Genomic DNA, 22,681 nt, shown 5'->3' with positions numbered 1-22,681 from the left:
TAAAGTGTTAACACTTTTTTATCCATTATGGAACAATGATTAATTGTTTATGAGTGTACTCACAACACAATTAATACTAAAATTAATACTAATTATTTCAGATCTATTACACTTCTGGGATGCAAAAGGGTTTAGTCTGTTATCAACTAAAGAGCGTTACCTGGTTTCACTGTCAGTTTCACCACATTTCAATTCTCTTTTTATTTTTGGGTGGTTTTTATATTTATTCTCTCATGAAATGGCCAGCTTTTCCATTTTTCATAATCACCTGAGCTCCACCTTCTTCCCCTTTCATTCTGGGAAAAAGTTTCAGCAGTTACACATATGACAGAGAATTTGCATTGGCTTACCTCAGAAGACTGAACAGAGCTTCAGAGTAAAGCACGGAAAACCAGCTGAAGAGAGGATTTCACCCCCCTGGTAAAGCAGTAAATATACTTACACTACATCTGAATACCTTTATACAAATATGTATGTATATAAAACTAAAATGTTAATAATGAATCGATTTGGTAATAAGGGGATGTATAATGGCTAGTGGGGCACTTATATAAGTGTCTTTGGAATAGAGCATCTGCTAAATACCTTAAATATAAATGATATAGACCAGTTTAAACATGAGCTGTTTCTTTTACAGTATATTCCTGTAACGGTAGGTGGCTGTAGTAATCGGCGCCCACAACGATGAATAACAAAAGATATATTTATTTAGCATCAACGCACGTGAACCATTGTAAACATAAGATCCGACAAGGATTGGGACAAAACTGAATGCTTATAAAGAAACAGGAAACAAAGGAGCAAACTAGATAATTAATCAAACACAGGTGACAAGACTAAATGATGATTGCTAATTAACTAAATCAGAACAGGAACTACCAAATAAGGTCAAAACAGAACTGAAAGGAAAACCGACATGTGACAGATATCGCCCCCCTCCCGGTAGGTGCGTCCCGCACCATAACAGTAACATCGGGGAGGGGGGGCGGGCGTCCTGGAGGCTGGCATAGGATCAGGACAGGGAGGAGAACAGGGAAGCCTCCAGGGCGGATCAGGGGCCTTGGGAGGCCAAGGCGGGACTGGAGATTCGGGAGGCCATGGCGGGACTGGAGATTCGGGAGGCCATGGCGGGACTAGAGATTCGGGACGCCATGGTGGATCTGGGTCCTTGGACGGCCATGGCGGATCTGGGTCCTCGGGAGGCCATGATGGATCTGGGTCCTCGGACGACCATGGCGGATCGGGGTCCTCGGGCGGCCTTGGCGGATCGGGGTCCTCGGGAGGCCATGGTGGATCGGGGTCCTCGGGCGGCCTTGGCGGATCGGGGTCCTCGGGCGGCCTAGGCGGATCGGGATCCTTTGTGGCCTTGGCCTTTGGCCTGGCCACACAAACTGCGGCTATATGGCCCCCCCCCAAAATTTCTTTGGGAAAGTTCCCCTCTGGGGGCCACCTTGGAGGAGCGGGTTCTTGGGGGCGCTCTGGAGGAGCGGGTGCTGGAGGGCGCTCTGGAGGAGCGGGCGCTTGGGGGCGCTCTGGAGGAGCGGACTCTTGGAGGCGCTCGGGAGGAGCGGTCTCCTGGGGGCGCTCGGGAGGAGCGGGCTCTTGGGGGCGCTCGGGAGGAGCGGGCACTTGAGGGCGCTCTGGAGGAGCGGGCACTTGAGGGCGCTCTGGAGGAGCGGGCACTTGGGGGCGCTCTGGAGGCGCGGAGCTGGACGGAACCAGCGGAGACGAAGGAGAGCTGGACGGGCCCAGCATAGATGCAGGAGGGCGCTCTTGCAGCGCGGACACTTGAGGGCGCACGGGAGGTGCGAAGCTGGATAGAACCAGCAGAGACGAAGGAGAGCTGGACGGGACCAGCGGAGACGCAGGAGGGCGCTCTTGCAGCGCGGACACTTGGGAAAGTTCCTCTCTGGGGGCCACCTTGGAGGAGCGGGTTCTTGGGGGCGCTCGGGAGGAGCGGGCTCTTGGGGGCGCTCTGGAGGAGCGGGCACTTGAGGGCGCTCTGGAGGAGCGGGCACTTGGGGGCGCTCTGGAGGCGCGGAGCTGGACGGAACCAGCGGAGACGAAGGAGAGCTGGACGGGACCAGCATAGATGCAGGAGGGCGCTCTTGCAGCGCGGACACTTGAGGGCACACGGGAGGTGCGAAGCTGGATAGAACCAGCGGAGACGAAGGAGAGCTGGACGGGACCAGCGGAGACGCAGGAGGGCGCTCTGGCAGCGCGGACACTTGGGGGCGCTCTGGCAGCGCGGATTCAAAGGGGCGCTCTTGTAGCACGGACATTTGAGGGCGCTCTTGCAGCGCGGACATCAGAGGGCGCGCTTGCAGCGCGGACATCAGAGGGCGCACGGGAGGCGCAGGGCTGGACGGGACCAGCGGGAACTCAGGTGGGCTGGACGGGACCAGCGGGAACTCAGGTGGGCTGGACGGGACCAGCGGGAACTCAGATGGGCTGGACGGGACCAGCGGGAACTCAGGTGGGCTGGACGGGACCAGCGGCAACTCAGGTGGGCTGGAAGGGACCCTCTTGCGAGGTGCAGGGATAGGAGGGCACAGACGAGGAGCAGGCACTGGATGGCACTGGCGAGGAGCAGGCACTGGATGGCACTGGCGAGGAGCAGGCACTGGATGGCACTGGCGAGGAGCAGGCACTGGAGGGACTGACATGCCCTCAAACTCTATCAAAATCCCTACCGGCACCTGTTTTTCCTTCCTCGGTGGTTCGGGGTGAACCGTTATAGACGGCGGGATCCTCTTCGTCGCGGACGGCGCAATGTTCATCGCCCCTTGCGGCGGAATCCTCCTCGCCGCGGGCGGAACATTCATCGCCGTCTCAGGCGGGACGAATTTCTTTTGGGCGGTGGGTAAGGGCGAGCGGCGAATGGCGACCCGTTCTCCCCAAAACGGGTGGCCTGGGTAAGCCGCGACAGGCAGCCCAACATCCCACGCAGAACGGGCAGGGGCGAGCCGCGAACGGCGGCGTGAACCCCCGCAAACGACGGGCACAAGCTCAAGCATCCTGAGCGGTGAACTTGTCTTCGGTATGCGTTCTGATCTTCTGTAACGGTAGGTGGTTGTAGTAATCGGCGCCCACAACGATGAATAACAAAAGATATATTTATTTAGCATCAACGCACGTGAACCATTGTAAACTTAAGATCCGACAAGGATTGGGACAAAACTGAATGCTTATAAAGAAACAGGAAACAAAGGAGCAAACTAGATAATTAATCAAACACAGGTGACAAGACTAAATGATGATTACTAATTAACTAAATCAGAACAGGAACTACCAAATAAGGTCAAAACAGAACTGAAAGGAAAACCGACATGTGACAATTCCATGTTTTCAACAGATTTATTATAGTTGATAACTATAAGTCTGCTGATGGTAATAACTACTATGGTATAACTGAAAATCTATTTTATAATCATATAATTTACATGGTTTGATTCACTATGATTTTGTGCAGGTCAACTTCAGATCCTGAAACGAGAATGTCGACTGCCATACCCATGAATTCTTATATCATCCAGCTGCAAGCACCAATACAAACAACAGCAGCTGGGACTGCCACAAATGCTCCTGCGCCTGTTTATGTCCAACAGGAAGCAGGACTTCCACTTTTTCATGGACTTCGAGCATTTCTAAAAGGCCAACCAAAGGCCCTTGGGGTGAGACATTTTTCATAAACCCAAATAATGTTTTTTTATTTGTGCATGTTAGTGCGAGGGAAGAAATGTACATGAATCAATTCTAAAGAAGGAGGGGTAAACACGTTAAAGCACAAATTTGATTGAAGAATGTGACTTTTTGTCTTGGTGACAATGCAATAAAGACACAAACACAAGATAATATTTATCATTTAGAGTAAAATTATAAAATGTACAATGTTTTAGAAGCAAACTATCAAGAAATGTGAAACAATGGACACATTTTGCATATCTGCAAATCAGTATGTGAAATTATACATTGAAAATTGCACACTTGTAGATATATTTATATATTTTTTGATACAATAAGAAGTCCATAACTACAGTTATGTATTGTATTGTATATTTAATACAGTTTAACTTTATAAAAGATTCTTCTGTGCTATTTAGTATGTACATTGTTCTTGTCCTACACAGACTGTCCAGATAATGATTGGTCTGATGACTCTCCTGTTTGGCATCGTGTCTACAGTTCATGCAGACTCCATCTTTGTCTTTCTCGGTGTTCCTTACTGGGGATCTATCATTGTAAGGAATTATACACTTTAGTGTTCTGTCTTTTATAATATAAGATACAGTAAGTAGTCAACCAAAAATGCCTATTACCGCCATGTGTACCTCCACCGCAAGGACATGACAGTAAATACAACCGTTTGAGAAATCAAATAATGAACTAAATTACTGGCAGCAATAATAATAATAATATCAATAATAATGTAGCATTCTAATTTTGAATCATGACTAATTAGATACAGTTTATATTACTGTTACAGTAAAATATTAGTGACGGTAGTGCTTGAAGTGTGCTTACTTTTTATTGTATTGCCAGTATTTTAGATGATCACAAGTTAAAGAGGTTTGCAATTATACCATAAAATAAATAGAAAATGTGGATCATAATGGGAACATTATGAGTGCCTTTTCTAACACATTGATTTATTTCGTCAGCATTGTGACCACATTAACACTTTAAAATTTACAATAATTCACTGATGCATCACTGATGACATGACTGACGAAACTAAAAGGTAGTGAACAATGTGCTAAATCAATGGAACTAAAACTCATGGCTGAATTAATGAAGTCCACATGTTTCAACTACAGCAAATGATTAATAAAACATACTAGTGAGTCGATATTGTTTCCCGCACGTCACACATGGGGCTCCATAATTGGAAGAGGCTACACATTTTCAGTGTAGGTCTACATAAAGTCTGAGGACAGTTAAAGGTGCTGTATGTAGGTTTTTTACTCTACTAAAGTACAAAAATACCATAATATGTTTGCAGATATTTAAGAAACATGCTAAGTTAACATGTTTATCTGAAAAACAATGCTACAGTCAGTTATTCTCCTTTGAAAATGTGCATTCCGGGCCGGAATGTCTGTATATGTTTTGCTTTGTGGAACCCGCCCACTGCCAGTTTACCCAATTGCATTTCGGCACGCCGGGTTGCCAGTTGGCTGAAAACACAGTGTATTTCATGTAATTCATCGTCATAATTCCTGTTGGTGTCATTAATCTGGCAACCTGCGTGTGCATCAAGTCTGAGGAGGAGGAGCTGGTGAAAAAAACCCTCTTCAATATTTTGAATTTGGACTGCAATACCTAGTTCAACAGCTAGGTGTCAATCCTACATACAGCACCTTTAAAGGGTTAGTTCACCCAAAATGAAAATTATGTCATATATTACTCACCCTCATGTCGTTACAAACCCATAAGACCCTTGTTCATCTTCAGAACACAAATTAAGATATTTTTGATGCATTTCGAGAGCTCTCAGACCTTGCATAGACACCAAGGATCCTTACACAATCAAGGCTCAGAAACGTAGCAAGGAGATCATTAAAATAATCCATCAGTGGTTCAACCATAATTTTATGTTCAGATCAAAGCGTAAACAGCGGATCCGCGTGCATATGCGTCATATGTTGTTTACGTATGTGATTGTTACGTGGGCAAACGAAACGTGAGACGTGCGGATCCATTTGCAAGCTTTATTCAAAGGCGTGGTTACAAAACAAGCAAGGTTCATTCAGTGGCAAACAGGAACATCACAGGCAAGACAAAGAGTAATCCTAGGGCAAGCGTGGGTCGACGATCGGCGAACAATATCCATCAGGGCAAGGCACAGAGATAATCCAGGTACACGAGCAATAGTCCAAGAGAGGTGCAAACAGAGTCAGAATGGCAAGGCAAAGGGTAAATCCAGGAAACACAGTCAAGAATCAAAACACTAGAGGCGAGGCAAGGCAAGGCAAGGCTAACTGCATGGGCTCCGTAGAGTAGCTATCGCTAGGAGAGCGATATACGCTATACAATACTTGGCAGAGAGGAAGAGGAAGTCCATGGTTTATGTAGGGTGTGTGATCAGTGCAATCAGCTGTGTGTGTCGTCAGTAGTATTGTCAAAAATATCGATATTTTGATAAATATCGATACTGAAATATCTGAACGGTACCAATATTAATTTCCCGAAGTATCGATACACCGATACTAGCCGAGCTATCACTTTCACTTCTCTCCAAAGGCGTGTGGACAAGCACCACACGTGACCGCACTCGTCTCCTTCGCTCTGGTTAAATAGCAAAAGTGAAGTGAATAGAAAGATGACTGCTCTGGTTGTTAAAGAACACAGCAGGAGCGCTATCTGTAGGGATCTATGATCTCCGCGATGCAGAGAACGCGCACGGAATCCAGTCATAAACACGGAATTTACAGTTTAACGCGGAATGTCACGGAATTTGTCAAAGTTTGGATGAATTAATCAAAAGTAGGTCATTACACTTAAATCAAATCGCGATATGGACTAGTATCTGTAAATATTAAGCTGCAAAAGTCGATTTAAATATGAATCCTGCATGTTCTGCGCGTCTCTGTGTGAATGTGCTGCACGTGCGGTTTTGTTTACTAATGTGGCGCTCGCGGTGATTTCAGCGTCTGCCGTCTCAATGACGACATAAATACATCAACAATATCCCCAGAACTGATCTGAAAGGCACTTTACGAGCATTTTACCATTTAATTTGAGTAAAACTAGCATCATATCATACACACACAGAACTTTAAAAGTATTCACGGCAACCCGTCAAAATAAAAGTTCGGTTTAACTTAGCCTATTAAAGACCGTGTGCCAGAAATAGGCTATATTACTAGTATTTAGCAGAATGTACATAATACTACTACTTACTACTACTGTTAATTTTTTTAAAGAAATAATCAAAATATTTTAATTTTAATAGTAAATCCCCTTCATTTGCCAAAAATGTAAATGTTTAATTTTCATTCATTCAAATATAAATGAATTAAAATTGTTTTATGCCTTCATCTGATATCCAGTAAAATTTAAAGACACAACACAGAATTTCTGAGGGGGAAAACACATTTCATAAGGCTACTGTAAGAATAAATAAAAATAGTTTGTATGCATTCAAATAATAGACATGCTAAAACACAGAATTTGGTAACAATAAAACATAAGGTGAGAAAAAAATAAAACATTTCACACGGCCCTAAACGTGTCATTTTTGTAACACTTTTAATAAATTAAATGTTAAATTGTATAATTTTCATGATTTTAATGAATTAGACATGCTTTTAGATTAATAGCATTTAATTTGACCATTAAAAAAATAAAGAGTCCAGAAAAATTCAAACATATAGGGCCCTATATCTGGAAATATTTTAGTTATGAAGCAAATGAGAATATCAACAAATAGAACTTTGGATTTTAATTAGTACATGTATTAGTAAACGTTAGTTTCAATTAACATTTAACTAAGATTAATAAAAGATTAATAAATAAATCAACAGATGCAGTACCTCAAGACATTTTTTTTGTTCATGTAAAATATACCGCATGTTCTCGACTTGTTACATTTATCTTTAAATTAAAAACAATTACCCCCTTAATATTGTGGCAGTTTTTTTCTCCATGGTATCGAATATCGATATTTTTCAAGGTATCGTATCGAAGTTAGAAATTCCAGTATCGTGACAACACTAGTCGTCAGTGCAATGGATGATGGGAATTGTAGTCTTAGGTGGGGTGCAACAGTTAGTGTGGTGCAAGAGTCCATGTGGTGAGCGAGTGACCTCTGATAGTGAGTTAACGGAAGTTCATAGACCAGATTCATGACAGTGATACTCTCTAAAATGGCGCTATAGGATGACACGGAGGAGACATATTGTTGAATAAAGTTTTCTTTTTTTTTTCTTTGAGCACAATAAGTATTTTCGTAGTTTTGTAAAATTATGGTTGAACCACTGATGTCACACGGATTATATTAACGATGCCCTTGCTACGTTTATGAGCCTTGATTGTGTTAGGAGCTCTCAAATTTATTCAAAAATATCTTTATTTGTGTTCCGAAGATGAAAGAACGTCTTATGGGTTTGGAACAACATGAGGGTGAATAATTAATGACAGAATTTTAATTTTTGAGTGAACCATCCCTTTTAAACTTATTAATTTTTGCTGGTTACACAGTTCAGTGATTGTGTTCCCAGTGTGATTTCATGTATAAATGAGAAAATCTGTTCTGAAGCCAATATGTTATTTCTGTGATTCGTACAGTTTTGGTGTGCATGTGGTTAGGGGAACACTAACAAACTAACAGTTTCGTCATTTAATGATATCCATGTCATTGCATCACATTTACACACATTTCTCTGAATGACAACTTCAAAGTATACTTCCATACACAGAGATAAAGTGCAGTAAAATGTGTCAGATTATAAATGTAACCATGGTTCCCCGAGAGGTGGAACGAGACACTGCATCTGTTGACGCTATGGGGAACGCAATCAAGCAAGTATCTTAAATGCAATAATCTTATGATACACATGGCGGTAAAAAGCTTATTCTGGTTGAGTACCATCTGTAAATATTCCAACAATAGCCTCAATATTTGCTCTTCTCTCTCCTCTCAGTCCATTATTGCAGGCTCACTCTGCATTGCTGCAGAAAACAAAGTTAATTCACCCTCCAGTTTGTGTTTGGTATGTATGCAGCACTTGAAGCGCTGAAACACTATTGTTTGTACTGATTTTCTGTAATGATTTCTGATTTTTCCTTTCTGAAAATTAAAGATGTGCACCAAATTGCATCAAAATTAAACCTATTTAACTATAACTGAAATACGTTAACACCATGACTATAGGATTGGTAACAAATTAAGCGTAGCGTTAGTTCTGGCAGTTCACGTTAGTAAGCTTGCATCAGCTGACTCTCAGCTGATCCACGTCTACCTATAGGGATGCGACACCTATCACAGCGCTCATATATGAGATCCTTCAGTATTATCACCAGCCTTTGCGTTGCTTAATAGCTAATTACCCTCCTCCATCCCCAACTCCTCTTCTCGTCCAGTCAGGATCGGGTTCTGACTCCCCTTTGAATCAGACTAATTTATATACGTTTTCATTAAATTATCAAACTATAAAGATATCTGAAATACATTTACGTTATTCTGTTGTGTTTACCCTGGGGGGTTATAGCTGCTCTCCCTGCTCTTATCCACGCTAGGCAGCATGGATGCACAGGGAGTTCTTGCCCAGAGCAGAACCATACCGCCAATCCAAACTGTATGCTAATTGTCAGTCACACACTGACAAGATACGCGATACAGTACGAGACCAAATGCGATTTCAGCAACTCTCAACCCAGTAAACAAAAATGTTTTTAAAATGTTTAAACTTTTTGTGTTTAAAAACCCAAGTACAGTATATTTACAAAAGGTGATCCAAAATACCAACATAATCCGAACAGAGACTTGGCGTGGCTTGAACAGACTTGACTCACCGACAGCAGGTTACAACATCAATACACGACGAGAGACAATAGGCTTGTTCGAGATGAACTATACTAGGCTGCCACCGGCTGGAGAGAGTAGCCGCTTGCAATCGGGGCGGAAATTAAAAGTGGAGACTTCAAGTTGGACACTTTCTGCTCCCGTTAGTGATGCTCGCACAGTGTTTGCATACTCTTATCACACAACAGTTTTTATATACTGCTTAGTTTCCAGCGCTCTCTCCACCCTCAATACCACGACTGAGGTGCCCTTGAGCAAGGCACTGAACCCCCAACTGCTCCCCGGGCGCCGCAGCATAAATGGCTGCCCACTGCTCCGGGTGTGTGTTCACGGTGTGTGTGTGTGTTCACTGCTGTGTGTGTGCACGATGGATGGGTTAAATGCAGAGCACGAATTCCGAGTATGGGTCACCATACTTGGCAGTATGTCACTTCACTTCACTTCACTAATACAGCGCCATCTGTTCAAGAATATAGTTCAGCATGAACATATAGGCCTAAATACCAATAAAGTATGCTTTTATCAGTGTTTTTGATAAAAATGACTCAAGATAACAGTGTGATTACACTAAAAAAAGCTTTACTGTCATAAAAATACAGATTTGTGAGCATTATTGGAAATTAATTGTTAGACACACGCAACACACTTCGTGCTTGTCATCACAGAATCTGACCAATGAGAATACAGTGTGTTGTTATCAAGGATTTCGCAGCCGATTTTGAGCAACTGCAGTGGCTAACTTCGTTTTGCTCTCGTGGTACTTGTGATCGTAAGGCGGCTGCAGCGCCGATCAAAGTCGGACAAATGTCCTAACCAGAATGCATTGCTTTTGTCAAGCAGCAGCCGATCTTTGTGGCGCCACATGAAATCAAACAAGCCTAAAGGCAACATGATGGCTACTTATAGCAAACAATACAGGTCACATGACAAGAACCAATCAATGAGAGACAGGACACGACAAAGACTACCAATCAGAACATGACACAATGAACAAGAGAACCAATAGCATGAATACATGAGGGAAAGGGAAGCATGACACAAACAGGGACCATGACTAAACTCCAAAATAAAAGACATGAAAACATGAACATCAAACAAAACACAAAACCCCACGTTACAGCACACAAATACATTGTTCTGTTTATCTTTGTGGCATGTCCTAATGTGTCACAACGTGCTATACTACACCCTTAAAGTATGAACTCTTTTGGTGAAGAGAAAGTGGACACTTGAGTGTGTAGTAGAAGAGTAGGCAAGCTTTGGGACATACTATCACGTCATACAACTGCGTCTTTAACGGACGCTCTGTCGCATAGTTACACACACCTTATCACTGTAAACTGACCTGTCAATCATCTTTCCACAGTTAACATCATCCACATTTAATTTAATTTAACTTCCTACAGTACTGGAGAGAAAAGGACTAGCACATTGATCTGCCTTATGTGGAAAACTCAACTCATATTTTCTGCATAATGATGCATTTAAAGTGAATTTCCAAACGGATGTTTATAAAAGTTCACATTGTTGTTGCAGATGAAATATAACACTAAATAAATTACTAAAAGTTACTAATTAAATATAACGTTAAATAAATATACATATATATGTTTTTGGTTTTAAATATTGATCATTAGTAACTAAAAAAAAATTTTTTTCTACTTAACAGTTGGTTGCGCACATATCCGCCATGTTTGTAGTTTTTTTTTTTTATTTGGAACTGAATCCTTTACCAAAGCGCAACTGACTGTGGGCAATATTTGCCCTTAGAGTGTGCATAGATCCACACTTAAAAATCTACCTGAAATAGTAGACCATCCAGGGACTTTTGGCATACTCTTCAATATACTATGCTTTGGGACACACTTATTCTAACCTCACATACTATTTAAGATGAATAGTATGAACATTGGGATGCAGGGCCTGTTTTCAGTGTTCTGTTCCTGTTTTTCCTGTGTTCCATAGTTAGTCTCCTCATGGGCTCTATGCGCGTCACAATTCCGGATTGGCTTATACCGGCTGACAAACTTCCGGTTACACTGACCGCGAAATTCTAGCTTTCTTGACCGACAGCTGGTAAACATGGCTCATTTTTACACTCGCTGTCTTCAAGACCTACCTCGTCTGAATATCAATGATGTGGACCGACTTGTCAAGAAGTCATGCCCCACTCCCTCCAGCAAACGGGAAAAGGGATTTAAGATGTATATAGCCAGCTACATCGATAACTACGAGGGTAAGTCGTTACGTTTAAATGTTATTGTAGCAGCTACCGTTAGCGTTAACTGAATGATTAGATGGCTGACGTTAAAGTTAGTTGTTTTGTTCGACTATGACTGACAGACTTGTCAGCTAACTTTCGATTGTGAGTTTGTGTGTTTTATTTTATAGAGATACTGTCAAGATACTGTGTAAAAATGTAACGTTACAGTCTCAAATTGTGTCTTCGTCATCCTTCCTCACAGTGTCAGTGAAAGACAAGGTGACAGGAGAGGTCAGCGTGAGGGCAGTCTGTCATAGATCCATGAAGAAAAGTGAAAAGCCACACGACTTGAGAGTAGGGTTGTTGTTAGGGAAATGGTTAGGGAAGCTGATAAATTGCTTGTCCGCTTAATAAAAGTAACATTATCTAAGCAAAATAGGCCTGTATTATATTGTTACAAATTAATACATTTTCATATTTTGTCTGTGAGCCTCAGAATACAGCATTATTTTTCTTGTTAATGCTTTATCTGCCAAGCAATATCTCATCTAAGCTTCTATTTCTCCCTAGATGATGTTAAAGCACTCAAAACCTGTTGCTTTGGTGAGCAGCCATTGTTCCTGTGTGGCGGGCTGTGCCTTATGTAATCATTTGGTTGCACTACTTTATCAGACTGCCCACTATTCGCAGCTAAACATTCCTGCTGTTCCCCCGGTGCACAGCTGCACAGACACAGAGCAGATCTGGCATAAACCAAGGACCCTGGTAAGTCATGTAACATGTGAACTGTACTATTACTGTGCATATATTTAGCTATTGCGATGCCATGTTGAATGTGACTCTGATGTTAGGGTGTTAGGCCAGGCCCAGTTGGAGAAATGGAGTTTCGAAAACCCAGAAATTCAACAACAGACTGTGTAAGGTGAGATTCTTTACTTTGTATCTCGGTGTGGTTTTTGCATGTAACCCATTTTATGTATGTTGTGGCAGAAATTTGGTGTAGTGATTTTTTATTTAATCCTTTTTTTTTTTTTTACTGGTAATATTTTTCAGAAGTTCTCTCTACAAGGCACTGGATGGGGAACTGCCAGATCTTGCCATGTTGAGAGTATCAGAGGTGTACAATGACTTTCCCCCTTCACTTGCACCCTTGGTAACAACAATGGGTATGTCAGCTGATGTCCCGTTAGTCCAGTCTGCTTTTGGAGCTGTCCAGGCAGGGAGCGTTCTGTCATTTCAGCATAAACCACCAGCACTGAGGGAAGTCATCAACATCCCATCTGCCCCTGCCTCACCCTCCCTTCCCATCCACAGCTACAGGCTCGAACCACCATCCTGTGCCTATGTTCTATCAGAGCAGGAACATCTACACCTGAAGTCTCTGGAGGTGTCATTCAACATGGCCCACAGGATAGAAGCTGCAACACAAGTGCAGAGTTCGTGCCAGGAGTGGCATCGTTTGAGAAAGATGAGAGTGACATCTACTCGTTTCCACGAGGTATGCCATGTTCGTGGACATACATCTGCAGAGAATCTGGCTGAGAGAATTCTCAGGGGGACTGGCCAGACCACACACATGAGGAGAGGTATTGAAATGGAGCCACTCGCTGTTAAAGAGTACTGCACTCTTAAAAACGTGAACTGTTCGCCCTGTGGGTTCATTGTACATCCTGATGCTCCATGGCTAGGTAGCTCTCCTGATGGAGTCATCTTTGATCCATCTGGGAACCCACCATTTGGTCTCCTTGATGTCAAATGCCCCAATATCCAGAGCTATGTGGACTGCCCCTATCTAAAAATGTCTGGTGGTGCTTTGAAACTCAGGAGGCAGCACAAGTACTACTGGCAAGTTCAAGGTCAGATGCTCTTGACAGGGCTAGAGTGGTGTGATTTTGTTGTTTGTGCTCAGGAAGACATGTTAGTTGAGCGAATTTATAAAGATCTTGATGTAATGCACACCATTAGAGACAGAGCAGACCACTTTTTCTTTTACCACTACGTACAGAAGTGTTTGCAGTAAGTCACTCCAATGGCCTTGGGCATAGTACCTTTCAATAAATTTAATCAGTTTCAATCGGTTCATTAATCAGTTTCAATCAGTTCAGTGAGTTCAGATGTTATTGTTAATTTTTGCAAATCTATACAATATCTGAACTGATCTGTTTATGTTAGCAAGTCTATACAAAATGGAAATTGTTACTTTGCATACAGAACGCATACTGTTATTGTTTTACTGTTACACTGTATACTGCTGCTGTTCACAGATATTTTTATACTGTTACATAACTGTCAATGTAAACTAGCATACAATAGTACAGCTTTTCCCAAAGTGCCCATGGACCATCAAGTTACTGTTGATGTGCTCTGAAAGGGATTTTGTGTACATATTTATTTATTTATTTATTTATTTATTTGCTTTAATAATTGTGAAGGAATGTTGTAGGTAACTGTCATAATAAATGTAATTCATAAATATAACTTATGACTCAACATTTTAATAAATAGAAAAGACACTTAAAAATACTGTATCTTAGTCATGTCTTTCACCATTGTAAATAAAGGTTTGAGCAGGTGGCAGAAGATTGACAGAATTAGAACTGTGTTGCTATTGCAGGTTTAACTATGGCTGCTCTAACAAAGGAAGGAGGTCAAAAGTTGGATTGTAAAAAAATTTTTTTTAATGAACCAACTGGTCAAGAAGAATGTTAATTATCAGGTATCAGTAATGAAAGAATGTTGGTACGAACTATTTGTGGTTAGTCAAAAGGCAAGCAAAAAAACATCAGGCAATCATAGTAAGAAAATTAGACAGTTTGCAGAAAATATTTACAATATTTCAAACCATGCCTTGACAAGTGGTCCAATCTGATAGTTAACAGAATTATATGTTGCAAGACAAAAAAGATCCCAGAAACAAAAGCAACAAGCAAAAAATCTATTAGCCAATCATAGTAAGAAAATTAGAGTTTCCAGACCATATTTACAACAGTATATTTACAACATTTCAATGTGCCAAATAAAGACTTTAAAAGACTTAGTACACAGACAAGAATGATGCTGTGTAGACTCACTGAGCCCATGCCTTGACAAGTGGTCCATTCTGATAGTTAATGAGAAGACATGACACTGCAAACAGTTGGTTAATGCTACCAGAAATGGACAAGGGGATGACTGCGTCAAACAACTTATGTTCCTTCACCCGCCGGATCAGGCGTTCAACATGCACCCTGAGCCTGGCCACAGACTGAGTGTGTCTCACCACTCCGGCAGACATTTGTGTGCCCTTGGTCACAAAAGCAGGCCTATGGATTTTGCATGGTACCAGGTTATCAATTAAGAAGCCCTTGTCCACCATTATGGCCATGTCAGGGGTAAGGACGTCGATGATCCCTGATTGCTTGAACAGCTCCCGGTCACTGATTGACCCTGCATACAGTCCAGAGACAAAAGTTACTGCACCATGAGGTGCCATTCCTATCAAAGCCTTGAAGGTGCAGTGAGACTTGTAGTTGGAAAAGACCTCACTCTGTAGTAGTAGAGACGAAGGCGTTTGGCAGCGGAGCTCGGTACAGTCCAGGATAACCTGGGTGTCTCGGAAATTCTCAAATTCCTCTGGCAGGTAGGCTCGTACTCTCTCTTTCGGCAACCAAATTTGCACAGAACCTAAAAGAAAATAGAGGAAGTTCGCCCAAGTGGTTATGATGCGGCTCACTGTAGTCTGATGGACATGAAAGCGATGAGCCAGGTCTTTCTGCTTGAGGCCCAAAGCAAGGTGCATCATGAAGAGGAAGAATTCATCGATTGCAGGAAGTGCCCGAGTCTTCACATATAGCCCAGTCTCCCTGGTGACTTTGGAGCTGGTGACGCGAATCATCCTGTGTGTTGAAGGTTCAATCTGTTCCCAGAAGGCCATCATGTGTTTATAGGTTACAAATCTGAAAAAAAAAAGAAAAAAAAAGTTTCCTTTAAAACATTTAAGGCATAACACATGGTACTGTAATTAGGTAATTACTACAGTCTTAAACTGATTCTCAGATAACGAAACTACACTGACTTAGCCCCAACCACCCCTCCTGCTCCCCCTCCCACACAAGCCACATACATACCTCCTGCCCACACCACTTTATCACCTTTACACTTTTGCCCACCCATTCCCACCCCTGCCCTTCACCAAACACCCCCCCCCCCCTCCTCCCACAACTGCATTCTACATAATTTTTTTGTGTTAATTGCTTACATAACATATGTTAATCACAAAATGGTTTTACCTTGTGTAAAAGCGAATATCCTCATCAGACCCCGCGAACCTCTGGAGGCCAAAGCGGCTATTCACCATGGCCTGCTCCAGTTGTTTCCGCAGATCTTCTATCTCTCTCTTCAACTCCTCATTTTCACATAGTGATAAGTCTAGAGCTGCAGGCTCCGGAACTGAACAATAATCGTGTTCGACTGTATGTCCACGATCAATTTCCATTTCGTTTTCCTCCATATCTGATTCCGGTAGCGGTGGTCGCTCTTGTCGTTCCCAAACACTTAACCTCGGCGGCTGCATTTGGCGTTCACGGTTCCACTCAAATACTGAAGGGACAGCACCTTTTTTCAGACGCCTCCTACTTGTTCCTTCCACAAAATCATCTGGTTTGAAATGTACACTGCATACCTTTGTGTGTTTCGTGATTTGGAAGTTGATCCTTCTAATGTTTACAATCCATGTTTTCCTGATCTCTTCCTTCACCGGGAAGGAATGAAAACTAGCACAGGAGTTGTAGCGTGAAGACACAGAGCACAGCGGGACACTACAGTGCTCCGAGGCTGCCTTCATTTGCTTTTGACGTCGGAAAAACGTATTTTCCATGGTTATGGAGAAGATATAATATAATATAATAATAATAATAATATATACATATATATAAACTCGATTTAAAACTGTATAAAACTACGGCGTTATATTTGTTGTTTTAGTGAGGGGGCGTGACTCTCCCACAGCTGATGGTTTCTTAGTTACCATACAAACCGGAAGCGCCCTTGCCGGTATAACGTATGAGCGGAAATACATCAGAATTCTCGTTGCTTAGAGCCCATTGTGCGCCTCATAACAATCATCTACGTATGACAGTTATGAGGCCAGACATATTATACAATAAATACAAATAAAAAGGACCTTATAAATACATCTGAACATAAAGATTTTTGAGGTGCAAAATTTAAAATTCCACACTCATTTGAAATTGACCTACGACATTCAGTTCATCGAAGTGTAAATATTTAACATGAGTTCACCTACAAAACATACCTTATGTTTTTACAGTAAAAAATTGTACATAGAGTTTTCAACTTTCAGTGAAGATTGGCTGGATTTTGCTGTAAAAAACACATTATTAAAAAAAAAAAAAAAAAGCATTTAAATTGTATCACTAAATAATCGACATAAGGCATTGGTGCTTGGACACTGATGAATATTTTATTTAATGAATGTCAGGTATTTTTATCACACTACATATACATTTACATCTACTTTAACACAGCATGTTAAATGACTGCTGGTTTTCTGCCTATAGGTGAGCGGATCACTTGGAATGAACATTTTCAGTGCTGTAACTGCTGGCATTGCTTTTATTTTAATTTCATGTGATTTGGCTGTAGGACCACGCCGCACTTACTACCAGTGTTGGGTAAGTTACTTTCAAAAAGTAATTAATTACCGTTACTAATTACTCTGTCTGAAAAGTAATTTAGTAACTCGATAAGTAACTTAATTATTCAAATCGCTAATTAGGCTAGATTTTAAAATCCCTATAAACCTTAAAGCATAGACAATAGAAATGAAACTCTTTATTCTTTCAATTTGAGTCAAACATAGAATAGTTTAGCCTTTTAGCTTTAAAACAACTGTAATATTTAAACATTTTTATAAAAAAATTTAACCTTCTTTGGTTAACAAATATAAGTAATCTGCAAAATATCTGAATAACAAAAAAGCTTAAGAAAATTTAAACAATACATTTCAGTTTGGCAAGATGTTCAGGAAAAGCCCTACTAGTAAAATCCGTACAGATGTATGTAAAAATAACACTAACTAATGTAAGTAAGAATAAATTACAGAAATGATCTCCTCTGCTGCCGCATCAGACCGCGCTGTTCTTCTGAGGTATTCCGACTTATTTCTCATTCTTTCAAAAACGATGAAAATCAGATGAATCTTTTTTTTTTTTTTTTTTTTTTTTTATCTAGGTGAGGGCGTTTGTGCGCAGGTGACTGCATATAATGCGCTCAGATACGGAAAAGACTGTATCTCCCTTTAGATTCATACAGATTACATAATCAGAGAATAATTGTTTTTTATTTGAATTCGTTCATTTAAAAGTAGACACTTCAAGCTTTCAGATACAGGAGACACTGTACCTCGCTTTAGTTTCATACGGATTACATAATCAGAGAATATTCATATTGACATTATTCATTAATTGTAAACTCAGTCCAGTTTGATCAAAAAATATATTACCACATGAACATTAAAGGTGCAGTAGGAGATCTTGGAAAATGCTAAAGAAATTGAGAAAACTTTATAGTACAGTTAGTAAAAGTACTACAATGCCAGGAAGGAAGGTCAGGTTGTTGGTGTTGCCTGCCATTCTTGCTCTGTCTGCACCAGAGTATATGAGCGGAGCGGTGTAATTTTGAATGGAGGGAGAAGCGGATTTCTTAAAAGTCGGAGCATCGTGGTTTTCACTCGCTCCGTGAGCGCTCCACCACCGCTCCAAGAATTCACACGTTAAACATATTTAGCTAGCTTGATAGATGGATCACTCAAATCAGAAAGAGTGTGAAGGTTATGATGACGTGAGCGGGAAGTTATACTTAAAGGAATTTGTTTGTTCCTTTTAGATACTGAATATTTTCAGCTGAAAGCATGATTTAAACATGTAGGACACTTATTCACACGCAATCACTCTCTCAATAATGCAATTAAACAAATGTAATCTTACATGCTGCTTCATCTGTATCCGATTTTGAATGAGCAGGAATCTGTAAGAAATACAGCGATTTGTAGGTAATAAAATCTGTAGGCTACTGTTATTTTCATTACAAACAAAATTTGCACTGCAAAAAGCAGCAATAATATCTTTTAAAGGGGTCATATGATGCGATTTCTTGTTTTCCTTTTCTGTAGTGTGTTATGTAGCTGTTTGTGCATGTCTAAGATCTGCAGAGTTACAAAGCTCAAAGTCTCCAACAAAAGGATTTATTCTATCTAAAAGAGAAGGCTGATCCAGTCCGGGCTAAAACGCCTCATTAATACACGCCCCCACATGTCTACGTCACGATGTGGAAATATTTGCATAATGATTGGCCAACTGATCCAATGCATTGTGATTGGCCGAGCACCACAAGCGCTTGTCGGAAATGTAACTTTGTCGGAGATCCAAATGTTCACGCAAAGAAAGAAGGCGTGCTTTCAGTAACCGCTGTAGTGTTGATGCAGCCGTGTCAGGGAGACGCTGTGCGTTTCTATGCGAAAGCAAAAGCACTTTATTTGACCTTCCTAAAGTAGATGCAATTAGAAATCATTGATTAATATTTGTTTACAACAGAACAGCACAACCCAAATGGTCGAATTTGTGCAACGCATTTTATGGACGACAGTTTCATCAACCTAGCAGAGTACAAGGCTGGCTGTGTACAAAGGCAATTTCTAAAAAAAAAAAGGTCAATTCAGACTTTGCTATGACAATCTGGCACTTCTGAATCAGCGACTGTAAGTATGTTTTGTTATTAGTTGAATTATTTGCTATTGACTGTTCAAATACAGAGTTTTGCGGAGTGTAGAGCAACGCGTCTCGTGTGTGTGAGCGAGAGCGAGAGACAGGGTCACATCACAGTGGAGTCAGCTGTCTTAACCACGGCTTGTGTGCAAATACATACAAGCATCACGCGACTCGGTTTCCTTCTGATGGTAAAACTAAGGACATTATTAACCGTCTTTATATTTAATTTGAAAGCTGAAGCTTGCGATTATGGTAAGGGGCGTTACATTTCCGACAAGCGCTTGTGGTGCTCGGCCAATCACAATGCATTGGATCAGTTGGCCAATCAGAGCAGTCTCCACTTGTCGTAAGGAGGGGCTTTGTAGAAAACGACGCGTTTGAGAGAGGTGGGGCATAGAGGACCTACAATAATGTACAGTATTTTAAAAATAATGTGTTTTTGAACATTAATGCATGTTAACATATTCTGTTACACCAAATACACAAAATAATGATCTTTAAAATAGCATCATATGACCCCTTTAATGCTGACAACCATGTTATTAGCTCGGCATGTGGTAGGAAAAAAGTTTGCACACTAGTGCACACTTTGAAACGCTCGTTATTTTATTTTCTTCTTTTAATTTACGTTATGAACTTAACTGTGATATTTCAAACATACTGAAATACTTCAGACGCGGCGCGGCGTTTCTGATATCAGCGAGCGAGGAGTGAAGCGGGAGCGGGAAATGGTAAACCCGGAGCACAGAGGGGAAATCGCTCCATTCCGCTCACATACTCTGGTCTACACAGCGTACGTGACCGCGCTGATGACGTATCCTGTCTGCGTGAACCGGGTGCGCTGAGATATTCAAATACACATGTTGTCAGGCAGCTAGGAAAGCCAATGAAAATGCTCAGAATGAGCGTTTTGATTGGACGAACATTTCTTGCTCCTACACCTTCCACAGAATATAAATACATTTAGACCACTTTACCTAATGATTACTCTGTGAAGAGACTTTCAACCAGCATAAGAAAAAAAAGTTTCTGAAGACAATCACTTATTGCACCTTTAGGAATAATAACTGCTAAGCAGCCAGTGTAGCTGTTTGAGTATCAGTTATTATTACCTGTGCTAATGATGATTTTTCTCTCAGACTCTCTTTAAGGGAATCAGTGGTGTATTGCTGTTATTCACCCTCCTTCAGTTTATCATCTCCATCAGTCTGTCAGCATTTGCTTGTAAAGTCTCCTGTTGCTGTTGTCCTCCTCCTCAGGTGAGTGATGCATCAAGTCAGGGGTTCTCAAGCTTTTTTGTCAGCTGAACCCCTCAGATATGTACATATATAGGCTACATAATAGATATATCCACATACTTGGGTTCACATTTTACAAGAACCAACAAACACTACAAGTTACGTTACAAAAACTTCAAACCCTCTAGCTTTTAATGCATGATTCTGTCCACAATAATGTTGGAAATTGGATGAATTATGTGAAATTATTTTCATAAATACGGATGAAAGCATGCTTCCACACCGGGACATTTCAGAAGGATTTCTGTGTTTTGCTTTTTTCAATTCCATTTGAAGTACAGTGAGGTCTATACACCTGTAATACTGGAACTGTTTGCCAGTTTTACTGCATTTATACCATTTGGCAGCAAGAAGGCATAAAACATTATATGTGCTTTTTTTTTTACTTCACAGCCCTCTGATTTCAGCCCCAATCATTTCCATGATCTTAACAGCTCAGAGGTAAGAGAAGATGGGAAATAATGCATTGTCTGGCTTTAGTGTTCAGTGTGTAAAGCACTCAGTATGGGTGCAATAATAGTTTAATAAGCAATCAACAAGTAAGCTGAGCGTATACTTTTTTCCCCCCTTGCAGATACCTGTGATCAGCAGCTCTTCCATGAACCAACATAATGAAGAACATCAATACAGTAATTGTGACTAAAAAAATAAAATAAAAAACGAAGCATAATCATCAGTGAAACTGGATAGATTGTTTTGAACAACTGTAATTGTTTAATACCATATAATCTGTAAGAATAAAGTATACAGAAAGAAACATTTGCTAATTCATGTCTTAATTAAAACAGAAAAATGGTGTTTCTTTAACAAGGGTGATGGAACTGTGACATTCACTCCTCAAAATAGGCTTACTTTTCTTGCATTAACAATGGTAAACAGATATAAAACAGTATTCTGTTTGTAATAAAGCGAGCACCATCAGCTTGTTTGGAGATGTAGTGAGTGTCCATAAAACATGTAAAATGCTGTCTCAGCCCACAGCTGCACTCTGGTGCAAGGTAAAGCTTTTATATACAGTGCCAAAAAACCCAGAAATGTATATGACCAGATGCCCGAAATCTTCTTAAATGAGCATTTTTAATCAGGCTCCTGTATTTATGTTCACTTATTTCACACGAAAATAAACGTGGTAGCCTGATAAAAATGCTCATTTTAGATGAAAATTTCAGACGGCACTTAGAGGCTTTTGCATCTGAACTCTTCATACCCTTACAGAAAAAACACATGTAGAAAAACACATGTTGTCACATACACATGTGATTCTGCGCATGTGAAACTTCATGTGTGAAAATGTGAAAATCACACACGTGAAACGTGTTCTTTGCACATGAGACAAGTGCTTTTGGAACATTTTGATGTGAATCCTGCGTGAATTCCCACGTGAAACACATTAGATCACATGTATATTACCATGTTAAACGTATAATATAAACCTGCTTGTGTTGCAATCCTGTAATTGTGAAAAAAACTCAATATTTCACTCACGCACAATATACACTCCTGAACAAAATCTTAAAGGGATAGTTCACCCAAAATGAAAATTTGATGTTTATCTGCTAACCCCCAGGGCATACAAGATGTAGGTGACTTTGTTTCTTCAGTAGAACACAAACAAAGATTTTTAACTAAAACCGTTGCAGTCTGTCAGTCATATAATGGCAGTCAATGGGACTCACGGCTTTGAGAGAAAAAAAAACATACACAGACAAAGCCAAATTAAACCCTGTGGCTCGTGGCGATACATTGAGGTCTAAAGACATGAAACGATCGGTCTGTGCAAGAAACTGAACAGTATTTATATAATTATTTTACCTCTGATCTGCCGCACGGTCCAACTGTCCTGAGTGCGTTCATAACAGCCGGCCTATGACGTGTCTTCTTCTTCTTG

At 40.9% G+C, this 22,681-nt stretch overlaps 1 protein-coding gene across 1 annotated transcript; it reads left to right on the top strand.

Moving 5' to 3' along the window:
• The first annotated feature begins 357 nt into the window (after positions 1-357).
• On the top strand, positions 358-21,543 carry LOC306861223 (membrane-spanning 4-domains subfamily A member 4A-like). Its single transcript, XM_079403370.1, has 8 exons — positions 358-420; positions 3,473-3,674; positions 4,131-4,241; positions 8,646-8,714; positions 17,288-17,401; positions 20,635-20,754; positions 21,187-21,234; positions 21,368-21,543. The coding sequence occupies exons 2-8, from the start codon at positions 3,498-3,500 to the stop codon at positions 21,434-21,436; spliced, it is 708 nt and encodes a 235-aa protein (XP_079259496.1). The 5' UTR covers positions 358-420; positions 3,473-3,497; the 3' UTR covers positions 21,437-21,543.
• The last annotated feature ends 1,138 nt before the right edge of the window (positions 21,544-22,681 follow it).

This window comes from Barbus barbus, assembly GCF_936440315.1.
Source record: "Barbus barbus genome assembly, chromosome: 42".
In the NCBI taxonomy this organism is placed as follows: Eukaryota; Metazoa; Chordata; class Actinopteri; order Cypriniformes; family Cyprinidae; genus Barbus; species Barbus barbus.
Note: the sequence above shows the minus strand (reverse complement) of the source record. Positions and strands in the feature narration are given on the sequence as shown.